The sequence below is a fragment of the Chiloscyllium plagiosum genome, chromosome 11 (assembly GCF_004010195.1).
Source record: "Chiloscyllium plagiosum isolate BGI_BamShark_2017 chromosome 11, ASM401019v2, whole genome shotgun sequence".
In the NCBI taxonomy this organism is placed as follows: Eukaryota; Metazoa; Chordata; class Chondrichthyes; order Orectolobiformes; family Hemiscylliidae; genus Chiloscyllium; species Chiloscyllium plagiosum.
The window spans coordinates 53,836,573-53,850,071 of NC_057720.1; the positions used below are offsets into that span (position 1 = coordinate 53,836,573).

At 40.1% G+C, this 13,499-nt stretch overlaps 1 protein-coding gene across 1 annotated transcript in view; it reads left to right on the forward strand.

Annotated features, from left to right (window-relative positions):
• Nucleotides 1-13,499, forward strand: part of ankrd13c (ankyrin repeat domain 13C) — a 104,366-nt gene that overhangs the window by 76,793 nt on the left and 14,074 nt on the right. The window contains exons 7-10 of the mRNA XM_043700104.1: nucleotides 433-564; nucleotides 3,960-4,121; nucleotides 12,080-12,159; nucleotides 13,364-13,462. Coding sequence (XP_043556039.1) covers nucleotides 433-564; nucleotides 3,960-4,121; nucleotides 12,080-12,159; nucleotides 13,364-13,462 — 473 coding nt within the window. The remainder of the gene's footprint in view (nucleotides 1-432; nucleotides 565-3,959; nucleotides 4,122-12,079; nucleotides 12,160-13,363; nucleotides 13,463-13,499) is intronic.

Genomic DNA, 13,499 nt, shown 5'->3' on the forward strand with positions numbered 1-13,499 from the left:
AGTCTATTCAGCATTTCATTTAAGGTCTTTGGAAAATCCAAATAGCATCTATCTCATTATCATTATCTATTGTTACTTCAAGAAAGATGACAAGGTTGGGCAAGTAAGGTGTTTAATTTTGAAATTTATTATTAACTTTTTAGATGTTCTATTTGCTTGAGTAGGATTCCATTTTTCCTAAGCGCACAAAGAATTTTGTAGGGTTAGGGGGAAAAGGTGGGTTAATGTACCTCAGAGTTGATTTTAGAGACCTTGTCTAGTCCAATAGGCTGAGAATGGCCTCCTTTTCATAACTGGGATTCTGTCCTAATTGTATACTGTCATTGCCAAAATGCCGATGTTCACTTAAAACCTTCTGTTTCGGTCATCTGCAAGTCTCTAACTATGTAGCAGTTCTATTTCCCTGGTTCATTCATTGATAATTCTTTTCAGGAATCAGAGATGGAAACCGAAGAGGAGGTAGATATTTTGATGAGTAGTGACATCTACTCAGCAACGTTATCTACAAAATCTATTACCTTCGCACGTGCGCAGACAGGCTGGCTTTTCCGTGAGGATAAAACGGTATGACAACTTCTATCTGATTGCTAATTTTCATGAGAGATGTGGTTTGTAATGTGATGGAGAAATTACATTTTCCATAATGTTCAGCTGTGAGAATTAGTGCTTGGCAGGATCCTTCTCATAATAAGCAATTATAATTTAAGCAGTGATCTCTCAAATGTCTTGTACACTATATTACTGGAGGAAGAGAAACTCTGTGCTATTTATATAGTCACTTGGATTCAATCATTTTGGGTGCCTGTTTCAGGGAGATTAAACAATGAAGGAAAAAGTTCTTCATAAAGTTAATTGTCACTTTATTGCTAGTTAAAATTTGTACAGGAGAATACAGCTAAGCTGCTTCTTTCCTCTTGGACCGTAGGAACTAGGAGGAGGAGTAGGCAATTCATTCCAGGTGGTTCTCCTATAACTTGTTTCTACATCATGAATTGGTTGGAACACAATTGCTGAATTTAGACCAATAGTTGTAGAACACAAACTTTCCGTACCTGTATAGGATACAACACTATTTCAGCCCCATTAGTTTAAACAGTGCTGGTATTGCCCAGTTTTCTGCTGGAAAGATGGCATGGGCCCCGTACATTGGTGTTGCACCATTTGAGATAATCATGGCTGATCTCATCTCAGCCTCAACTCCACTTTCCTCACCTGCTTTCCATAACCCTCTAACCCCTTACTAATTAAAAACCTGTATCTCCTTTAAACTTACTGAATATCCCAGCATCCTCTGAGGTGGTGAATCTGCAGATTCTGGACTCTGAAGTAATTTCTCCTCCTCTATTTTAAGACTGCTATCTTTTATCCTAAAACTATGACCTATCCTTGTAGTTGTCCCACATGAGGAAACATTCTTCCTACATCTATTATGTCAATCCCTTTCAGCATCTTGCATACCTCAAATCTCCTCTTGCTCTGTTAAGATCCAGAGGGTATTGGCTTGAACTGCTCAAATCTGTCTTAAGACAAACCCCTCCTCTCTCCACACTCTCCTGTGGACCACCACCAGTACAACTAAATCCCTATAATAAGGGGACCAAAATTGTACGCAATAGTCCAGGCATCATGGTGTGCATCTGAATACATCAAATGTAATGAGGATTTAAGCCATAAGGCAGAGTAGAATTGGTCTGTTCAGTCCATCGAGTCTGCTCTACTGTTCAATAATGGTTGATTATGTTTCCCAATGCCATTCTCCTGTTTTCTCCCTATAGCCCTTCTCCCTAATCAAGAATCTATTGATCTCTGGCTTAATTACACTGACTTGGCTTCCACAGCCTTCTATGGCAATGACTTCCACAGATTCAACATCCCTTTGGCTCTATATCCAAGGATACATGCCCATCAAAAGGACAGGAAGATGGGCAGAGGAATCACAGTTACCTTATTAGAAAGCAATGAAATTAAATTATATAGCAATTATAGAGTCACCCTCCTGATGAAATGCTCCTGCCCAAAATGTCGACTCTCCTGCTCCTCGGATGCTGCCTGACCTGCTGTGCTTTTCCAGCACCACTCTAATCTTGACTGTCATCTCCAGCATCTGCAGTCCTCACTTTCACCTTTTGTGGTACAGCCGACTACAGAACAGGCAATTCTGGGTTTGGTGACCTACAAGGAGATGAACTTGATTAGGGAGCTTAAGGTGAAGGAATGCCTTGCAGGGTGTCTGTGACCATAATATGATAGAATTCACCCGACAGTTTGAGGGAGAAGATGAAATTAGATGTAAAAGTATTGCAATTGAGGAAACTTAACAACAAAGACGTAATGGTGGAGCTTGTCAGAGTTGACTGGAAGGAAACCCTAGCAGATGAGATGAGTGGAGCAGCAACAGCAGCAGTTTGTAGGGATAATTTGGGAAGCAGAAGGGAGGATGAGGTAACCACATCTGACAAGGAAAGTCAGGAACAGCATAAAGCATACCATGTGGTGAAGGTTAGTGGGAAGCCAGAGGATTGAGAAGCCTTTAGAAACCAGTAGAGGATTCTTTTAAACGAGCAGGAGAAGACAGGAGAGAAATAGATCTGATGAAGGGTTCTATGTCGGATTCCTGATGAAGGGCTTCTGTCCGAAATGTCGACTCTCCTGCTCCTCTGATGCTGCCTGACCTACTGTGCTTTTCCAGCACCACTTTAATCTTGGCTGTACCACAAGCTGAGCCAAAAAAATCTCATTCCACAAATTCCATTCTTTAAATCTGCGACCAACCTGATTTTTCCCAGTCCACCTGCATATTGAAGTTCCCCATGATTATTGTACTCGTGCCTTTCTAGCATGTCTTTTCTAGGAGGCCTGTATGTAACTCTCCAGGGTCTTTATTTCTTTGCTGTTCCCCACACATTCTACACCTTTTGACTCTATATCACTATTTTCTATATAATTTTCATTGCTTACTAATAAGGTGACTGTGATTCCTCTGCCCATCTTCCTGTCTTTTTGATGGGCATGTATCCTTGGATATTTAGTTGCTCGCACTGAGCCCTTTACAGCCACATCTGATTACCCACAACATCACACTTGCCAATCTTAATGTGCATCAAAGCTTGTTTTGTATACCATGTGCATTTACAACACCCTCAGCCTTGTGTTGACTACACCCCTTATAGTTGTTCTCTTACCTACTGTACCTAATGCCACCCTCCCAGGCATTGAGTTCCAGTTTGCTACCATTCTGAGGGAAAACAAATTTCTCACCACCTGTAAACCATTTCCCCCTGTCCACCGTGATAATTATTACCAATCTCAAAACATGTCAGTCCTCAGTGTCTAGTATTCCAAGGCAAACAATCCCAACCCATCCAATTCCTCTTTATAACTGGAAGTCCTCCAGCCCCAGACAACATATTGATGAATCTCCTCTACATTCTTCCTATAATTGGAATTCCAGAACTGCACACAATACTGTAGCTATGGCTTAACCTGCATTAGATACAGTTGCAGTGTAACTTCCCTGTTCATAAACTCTGCCTTGACTAATAAAGGTAAGTATCCCAAATGACTCCTTAACCACATTTTTTCTTAGTTTCTTAAAATTATTTTAAAGATGATGCAGGAGTTGCTGGTAGGCTAGCATTTGCTTCCTATCTCTAATTGACCTTGAAGGTCATAATGAGCCGTCGTCTTGAACCACTTCAGTCTGAGACGTGTCTGTAGACCCACAACAGAAGTCCAGTATTTAGATTCCATAACAGTGAAGCAACTGCAATATAGCTACAAGTCAGGACATCTTGGAGGAGAGTTTGCAGGAAAGTGTTGCTGTGCATCTGCCTGTGTCCCTCTGAGGTGGCAGGAGTTATTGGGTTGGAAGGTGTTTTGCTTTTAATTTGTTTCTACTTAAGTGTGATGCTGTGCAATTAATAAAATTGCCTAACTTTGAGAATAACAAATTTTTAAAGGAACGAGTTGGGAACTTCTTAGCAGATTTTTACTCTGTAAATGGCCTTGTTCTGGAATCCAGAAAGCGACGTGAGCACCTCAGTGAAGAGGATATCCTGAGAAATAAGGCTATAATGGAAAGTCTGAGCAAAGGAGGAAATTTGATGGAACAAAATTTTGAGGTAAATTTTATTTTGAGTACTGTGTTTTAAATGAGAGTAAAAGAAAATCAAATTTGTTTTTAAGTTTGAGAACAAATAAAGTTTCAAATAACATGCTACTTGAATATTACTGAAATTTAGTTTTTTTTTAATTCTAGAGTCAAACTTCAACATTTTATTATTGTTAGATGGATGCTGAACTCTTTAATGAATGGTTAGTTGGAGAGACTGAACACAAATTATATTGTCATGCTTGCTAGAATAGCACACTGGAAATCAAATCCTGTTGTTTCTGGCATTGTTACAAAAGTTGAGCTGGGTAGAATTCCCAGATTTACCTGATTTTTAGCCCAAGATAGAAACCTACTCTGCTTTCTGTATTTTAAGAATTGCTTTTTATTAAAAGTAATTAAACTCTTAACTACAGGTAAATAGTTGGCATATAACACTACAATGAAAACTGTTTCAAATTCCCCCTTAGTCTCTCGTCCTCCCCACCTTGTACGATGTATATGCAGGAAACATTATCATTTGTATGGTCAGGACCTGGATCTGCACATCACACCAGAATTTGTCCATTACATCTGTTAACTATAGCTGCTGCTTCCTGACCTGAAGCCAAAGATCACGTGTTATGGGGCAATACCACACATAAAATTATAGATGATCAGGTAGCTCACCTGCTCTTGCTGCCTGTCATAGGCATGCAGGAAGGATTTTAGCCTTCAAAATCCATCTGTTTGATCATGTTATCCATGCATGATCCACTGTCATTCGGTCCTGGAGTGGACTTGAAGTTATATCTTCTAGCACAGTAGCAGGGATAGTATCCATTGTGCTGCAAGGCCTTCCTGAATGGTTAGCCTCTGCCAAGGTTGCCCACCTTGAAGTTTTCCTACTCCCTTTGCAAAGATCTGTGGGTGACTCTCCCACTGCGACCTCCTGGTCATCTCTGCCCTGAAGCATTCATTTCCCACCTGCATCCACCTATTGCCATCTCATCTACTTTTTCCCCAGCCCCAGCCCCACCCCCCCACTTATTTTTTAGTCTGCTTACCTATCCCCAGTCCTGATGAAGGATCCTGCCCAAACCGTTGACTCTCCTGCCCTTCTACAGCTTGACCTGCTGTGCTTCTTCCAGCTCCACATTTATCAACTATGCATCCTATCCGAACCTCCACTAGCATTTCTAAGACTTAGGAAGTCTCATTTCAAGAGGTTTCTGGGCAAGCAAAAATCTGCAGTTTTGGCTTAGTACGCCACAAGGGAGACCCATATTAAAGGTATAAGCTGTTGAATGAAAATATTTTCCCATCAAATCTTCCAAGACTTTTATTGTATTATTGAATCTGGATGTATCCTATCATAACTATAATTATAAAATCATACAGCTTTAAAACAGATGCTTTGGTCCAATCAGTCCATGTTGACCATAATCCAAAACTGAACTAGTTCCACCTGCCTGCACTCTGCCCATATCCCTCCAAACCTCTTCCTATTCATGTACTTATCCAAATGTCTTGAGCATTATATCTGTATCTGCATCCACCACTTCCTCTGGCATTCCACACAACCCACTCTTGGTGGGTTTTTTTTCAAAAACCCTCCATCTTTAAATATTTCTCCTCTAACTTTTAAGACCAGGGGGCCTATTTATAAGATCCCATCGCCTTAGTGCAAAGACCCCTGCCATTCACCTTACCCATGCCCCTCATGATTTATGGAAGCTTTGCTTCAATTCAGTGGTCATTATGAAATTAACTGCTTGGCATCAGGGTTTCCATGCATGATGGCGAACTAGCCACCAAAAAATTCATAGTATCTTGAAAGTGAAGTAGGTAGGTAGATAGAATAATGAAGGAGGTGTTTGGTATGCTTTCCTTTATTGGCCTGAGCACTGAGTACAGGACTTGGGAGATCATGTTGCGGCTGTACAGGATGTTGGTAGGCCAGTTTTGGAACATTGTGTGCAATTGTAGATGTGTCTGTTCTCCCCTCCCTCTCTCCCCCCGCATAGGAGGGATGTGTGAAACTTGAAAGGATTCAGAAGAGATGGGCAAAGATGTTGCCTGGGTTGGAGGGTTTGAGCTATTGGGAGAGGCTGAATAGGCTGGGGATGTTTTCCCTGCAGTGTCAAAGGCTGAGGAGTGACCTTTTTATGGAGGTTTATAAAATCATGAGGGGCATGGATAGGATAAATAGACAAGGTCTTTTCCCTGAGTTGGGGGTGTTTAGAACTGGAGGGGATAGGTTTGGGGTGAGGACAAAGATTTAAAAGGTACCGAAGGGGCAACATTTTCACGCAGAGGGTGATGAGTGTATGGAATGAGCTGCCTGTGGAAGTGGTGGAAGCTGGGACAAATACAACATTTTAAAAGGCATTTGGATGGGTATATGAATAGGAAGATTATGAATCTATGGAATTCCCTGTCCAGTGAAATAATTGACGCTACTTCATAAATGTTGTTGTGGTTCTGTTCGCCGAGCTGGGAATTTGTTGCAGACGTTTCATCCCCTGTCTAGGTGACATTCTCAGTGCTTGGGAGCCTCCTGTGAAGCGCTTCTGTGATCTTTCCTCCGGCATTTGTAGTGGTTTGAATCTGCCGCTTCTGGTTGTCAGTTCCAGCTGTCCACTGCAGTGGTCAATTTTTCTGAGCCTTTAAAGGAATTAAGGGTTATGGTGAAAGGGCAGGTAAGTGGAGCTGAGGCCACAAAAAGATCTTATTGAATGGCAGAGCAGGCTTGAAGGGCCAGATGGCCAACTCCTGCTCCTAATCCTTATGTAAGGATTTAGAGTGAAATGGGACTAGATTAATTTTGAATATCTGGTCGGCATGGACAGGTTGGACCAAAGGGTCTGTTTCCGTGATGTTATCTCTGACTCTAGAGAGTTATAACTGTACAGAAGGGAATTGTGGCCTCTTCTTACCAGTGGTGGCAACAACATAGCTGCCCTGGAATGCAAAGCAGGTCAGGCTTTGCATCAGGGAGTCTCTAATTTTGGTTGAGGGTTGTGGAGGGAGGGGAGTGTCTTATTGTAGACCACATGATGAGATCAGAAATCCATAGCTTCAGATCTGAGTTTCAACTAGAACTTAATGGCCAAGGAACGTGTGTTCTCACACAGCTGTCAGATTATCCACCTATAAATCTTTCCAACCCCCTAATGGCAGAAATTAAGAGTGGAGATTCCTGACAAGCTGCATGATGGAAAGAAAATTGGAGCCCCTAGCATTTCAGTTGAAAGCTCTAGACTACAGCATGCATGTAAAAGTTCACAGTTGCCATGGAAACTGACACCAAGTGATTTGTAAGACATTCAATATTTGAGTGAATGGGGAGGAAAAAAGGTTACTAATAAGACAGTTGATTATCTAAAGTACTGCGTGTTGAAGTATTGGAGACATGATGAATGATGGCATTTATGTTGGCAATGTAATATGAAATAAATATAGATGTTTTGTTTGAAAGGAAGGATAATTATGAAGACTATGGTCAACATATGCAAATCGATGTAAGGAGACAAAAGCTGTAAAAGTATACAATACCATTTTAACTCCTCAGTTAAATGACTAACTTTGGCCTACCAAATTCTGTCGTTGCAAATTCATGTGCAGTCCAATTTTGTGGTTTATTTATTTCAGATGCTTACCAGATTCAGAGGAGCTTGTTTTAAAATCTTATTAATTCTTATAACTCCCGTTATAAATGTTATAGTTTTGAGGAAGTGATGGCCTAGTGGTATTTTTGCTGGACTGTTGATCCCCAAAAAAAGATCCAGGTACAATCTGTTCTCATAATGCAATAGTTCCGTTCTTGTGCGATCTTGCGTCTGAGAAAATTGTGCGATAGCTACGCTATTTAAACTAATGGAGCCAGAATCGCATTATAGCCCAAACCCATAAGGAAAGTTTGTGTTCTTCAAATTCTTCAATTGCATTAAAGAAACACCTTATCGCAGAACCGCCTCTAATATTCTGGGACCTGGGTTCAAATCCTGCCACAGTGGAGTTTGAATTTGAAGATCTGGAACTAAGAGTCTAACAATGACCATGAATCCATTGATTTGATTGTTGGAAAACCCATCTGATCCACTGTCTATTTGGGAAGGAAACTACCCTTAACTGGTCCGACCTACGTGATATCCGGAGCTGAGCAGCCTTGGTGGAACCCCCACTGAATGGCTCTGAGCTTGTTGTCACTAAACAAGTGCTTCTTGAGTCTAGAGTGGACAAACACTAAGCCAATGGAATATATGAAAGAAAATGTGAGGCAATGTTCTTTTAGCAGGAACAATAGAGGATCTGAATAAGCGAATGAAGAAAGCCTGCAAAAAACTACACCACAGAAGGATTTGGGAGTCCTTGTACTGAATTTTTTTAATGCTACTTTTATAAAAAAGGTTCAGGTAATAAAAAAGGTTCAGAATGGAATGTTTGACTGTTATTTCAAAGGGAATGAAGTATAAAAAGAGAAATCTAGCCAAAACATTCAAGGCACCTGGGATGCTGTAAATAGTTTTGTTTCCTAATCTTAATGGACTGCAACGAATGCTATAGTCCATAAAAGGTTTGAGGGTTTTTGAGAGCAATAAAGTAGGTTGACCCTGTACTCATGGGTGTCCTAGAAGCATGTAGTGATCGTTGTTGGGATTCCTACTTGAATGACCGAGACCTTTGAATACAGGGCACAGTTTCAAAATTTGAGATAGTTGGGATGCATTGTGGACTGAAAAGAGGCTCATTTAGACTTTCAAAAGAATGCAGGAGATTTGGTGTTTTGGGCAGACAAGTGATAGATGAAATTTAATGCAGAGATGTGTGAAGTGATTCATTTTGATACAAGTAATGCAGACAGCCAAAATCAAAGGGATACACTTTTCAAAGGGTTGCAGGAAGAGAGAAACTAAGGCAAGGTATTTGTATATAAATCATTTGAGAGTGACCGGCCAAGCTGAGAGTGCAGTTAATAAGTCTTTTGTTAATTAATTGGGGCATAGTGTATAAAAGCAAGAATGTTATGTGTGTATAGAATACTGATTCGGCCTCAGCTGGATAATTGCATGCAGTTCAGGGTGCTACACCTTTTAGAGATTACAGTAAAGATGCAATAAAATGGAGATCAACTTCAGTTATGTAAAAAGATTTTGAGAAGTTGGTACTCTTCTTGGAGACAAGATGGTGGAGAGGAGATTTTAATAGAGGTATTCAAATTCGAGGAGTCTAGGCTGAGTAAATAGAGTTAGTCATAGTGATGTACAGCATGGAAACAGACCCTTTGGTCCAATCTGTCCATGCCGACCAGATATCCCAACCCAAGTCCCAGCTGCCAGCATCCGGCCCATATCCCTCCAAACCCCTCTGATTCATATACCCATCCAAATGCCTCTTAAATGTTGCAATTGTACCAGCCTCCACCACTTCCTGTGCCAGCTCATTCCATACATGTACCACCCTCTGTGTGAAAAAGTTGCCCCTTAGGTCTCTTTTATATCTTTTCCCCTCTCACCCTAAACCTATGCCCTCTAGTTATAGACTCCCCGACCCCAGGGAAAAGACTTCATCTATTTATCCTATCCATGCCCCTCATAATTTTGTAAACCTCTATACGGTCACCCCTCAGCCTCCAATGCTCCAAGGAAAACAGTCCCAGTCTGTTCAGCCTCTCCCTATAGCTCAAATCCTCCAACCCTGGCAACATCCTTGTAAATCTTTTCTGAACCCTTTCACGTTTCACAACATCCTTCTGATAGGAAGGAGACCAGAATTGCACGCAATATTCTAACAGTGGCCTAACCAATGTCCTGTACAGCTGCAACGTGACCTCCCAACTCCTGTACTCAATACTCTGACCTAGGACCTTACCATTAAGTGTATAAGTCCTGCTAAGATTTGCTTTCCCAAAATGCAGCACCTCGCATTTATCTGAATTAAACTTCATCAGCCACTTCTCTGTCCATCGGCCCATCTGGTCCAGATCCTGTTGTAATCTTCGCTCTCCACTACACCTCCAATTTTGGTGTCATTTGCAAACTTACTAACTGTACCTCTTATGCTCGCATCCAAATCATTTATGTAAATGACAAAAAGTAGATGACCCAGCACCGATCTTTGTGGCACTCCACTGGTGTCTGGCCTCCAGTCTGAAAAACAACCCTCCACCACCACCCTCTGTCTTCTACCTTTTGAGCCAGTTCTGTATCCAAATGGCTAGTTCTCCCTGTATTCCATGAGATCTAACCTTGCCAATCTGGTTAAAAAATAGTGTGATTAGGCCTAAGAAACAACAAAACTTCACTCAACATTTTTGAGTGAGGACTTGGTTTCAGACAGTGCTTTTCAGGTCCTAATAGAGGTGGATTCAATCAAGGCTTTCATTAAGGAATTGGATTGTATCTGGAAAAAGTGTGCACTTTTGCAAGGAGAATGGGGAGACGTGGCTCCTACTGAGAGTCAGCATTAACATGACTGGCTGGTTGAATGTCATCCATTGCCATAACGTTTTTCTTTTCAAATTCAAATGGAGTCCTTTCATTGTTCAAATTTCAAGTGTTTCTGCAACAAAAGCATCCTAGTTATCTAACTACTTATGTATAAGTTAATGATTAATTTCTAATGTTGACTTGTTCACCACAAGTATTCTCTAAATGACATACCTATAGCAATGAAATAGCAAATCCTCTGACTCACCTTGAAAACACCATGGGGGAGTGTCAACTGACGTATTATGGTTTCTTTTGGATTTTTTCTACAAATTCCTTTATGCCCACAAATATAATGCAAATTGCTTATGTTAACTTGTCATGTTGTAATTCTGCACACTTAAGTGCAGAAGCTAGAAACCATTGCAGTTTGATGCCCCTTTCCAAGATATTGATTCTGCAAATGTGCTTTATCCTCTTTGTTCTGCTAAAGCCAAAATAATTATTTGCTGTCACCAAGTGGCCTTGAACAAGAACTGGAAGGCATTTTATTATTTAATATGAAGCTTCATTATACAAGTACAGAAAATATTGCTTGTAGATTTGGGGAATAATTACCTTTTTAATTTTGAAGCTATTTTTACATTCTAACAAATTCAAAGCAAAAACTGAGTATATTAAAGCAATAAATTTATAACTGTTGCTTTGAGAAAAGGAAAATATTGTTTTTGAATTGTTTGCGCAGATTTCTTTCTGTATGCTTCTAAGCTATTCAGCCAGTTAGCTTTTTAATAATCTGCATTGCAAGGTACTGCATCTAGAATTGTTTTGCACTCACTTTTTCTTCTTTCTTTCTTCCTTTTTATTGCCTGTTTCAGGGCTCGACTGATCACTTATGGATGTGATATTTTGAGTGACCATGTCAAGAGTGCTTTTTTTTCCCCAGTAACATCCTAACATTTAACGGGCCTGTCACGTGTTCAAAAACCAGTCCAAACTAGTCAGCTGTTGCTGCTGCCTCAGATTGCATGCCACAGTTTTGACCTCCTTAATTCTCCTAGATTTTGTTAACTGTTAAACACTAGGGAATTAAAAAAAGGTTTGGTTTGCTGAAAGAACAATTGTAAACATGTATGAAAGGAGAAGAGTAGCTTTCTTAAACCTGTGGATGGAATAAGTATTTAAGGGATGGTTATGGATTGGCAACAAACTTAAGCCGTGCTGTCAATAGCATAGACACTCTGGAATTGCATTGACATCGCTTCTACACGATGTATTTTTAGTAGGAGACATCTTTAGTGTAACAGTCAAAATGAGGTGGCATCTCCGATTTCTTGCTTTGTCCAGTGGACCAAAGAAGAACATTCACAAGAACCAGCATCAAAGAAATAAGGCATTGTGGGTTTATGCTGGCAAACTAAAATATCATTATTCAGGAAACATCAGCAGCTCCAAACTTTCAGGGACTGGAATCTGAGATTTGTATGAATCTAGTATATATGAAGTTGCTGTGTAAGGTTACTTTCAAGTTTTGAAATGTTGATTTTTTTTTTAACAGCCTGTTCGTAGACAGTCACTCAGTGCCCCACCTGCTAACACAATAACATGGGAGGAGTACATTTCAGCGGAGTCTGGAAAGTAAGTATTGTGGCATTACTAGCAAACTATTATTTGTTTTATTAGAATGTATTTGAAGTAGACTTTTTTATCCTATTCACACCAGCTTTCACATTGAGTTTCTGGATAGTTTTGTTTTCCTCTTATTTGGTATGTGTATGGGATAAGTAAAACATATTAATATGCTAAACTAGTGGCACAGATCTTCTGGTCTGCAAGATAGTTGCAGAACAGATGTATAATCTGTGTTGGGGCATGATGATGATGATGCAGGAATTGCCTAGAAAGTTTGAACTTCTGGGCTTACTCAGACTTTGGATCTACAGATGTGCATTTTTTTGGATAACTGTTCTGGAAGTAGAACATAAATGTAGCAGACCTTTGGCAGTTCTACAAATTGTCTCCTCCATTACATTCTCATTGATACTCGAACTGTTCCTGAACTGACTTTGCCACCAAATGTCTCTCTGACTTATCCCCCCAAACCTGACCAGACTTGATTCCCTTTTATACAGCTGTGACACAACCACAAATGTCATCCTACCCCTCCACAATTTGTGTCTCAGAAATCTAGCCATCATAAAATTTAATAGAATTTTTGTCGCAGAATTCCCCGTGCAGTGGCTGTTTGAGATTGGCCAGAAATTGTTCCAATTTGCAACATTTTAAGCACATTCCGATTAGTTCTACCAAGTTTCTACAAAGTCTAAACAATTCAGAACTTTGAAATCTGTTTGATAGTGTGTTTGGATTACACTTCCTTGTGCAAGATAAGTGAGACCTCTGGTCATTGTCTCCCAGAGGTTGGTCTGGTCTATGGTCGAATGTTGAATAGTAACTTTCGAATTGCTATGGAAACTGGTAATTACTTTATAGTGATGTTAATGGCAATAGAAATGCACCTTAAATCTTAAGTATGCATTTTATTTTTAGGGAGGATATTTTCCCATGGTTTCTAAAGCAAGGGATTTTTTGCTTAATCACTTTGCTATTTTGGGATGCATTTATGTTGAATGGCTTGGAAAACTGATTTATTTTCAATATTGCTCAGTGGCTCTTTGATATTAAATTATGTGTGATGGGGAGCATTCCTTGGTTTGCTGTACCAATTGTCTTGATTAATGTGAATGCTTTTTTTGTATATAATAAATCTTATTTCCTCTTCTACATCGTGTATGCAATTATTTCACCTGTTCACTAATATAACTCCATATTTCTGTTTTAGGGCTCCTCATCTAGGAAGAGAATTGGTCTGCAAAGAGAGCAAAAAAACATTCAAAGCCACGATTGCCATGAGCCAGGAGTTTCCTCTGGGCATTGACTCGTAAGTAGCTTTATATGACATACCATCATTTTCTTGT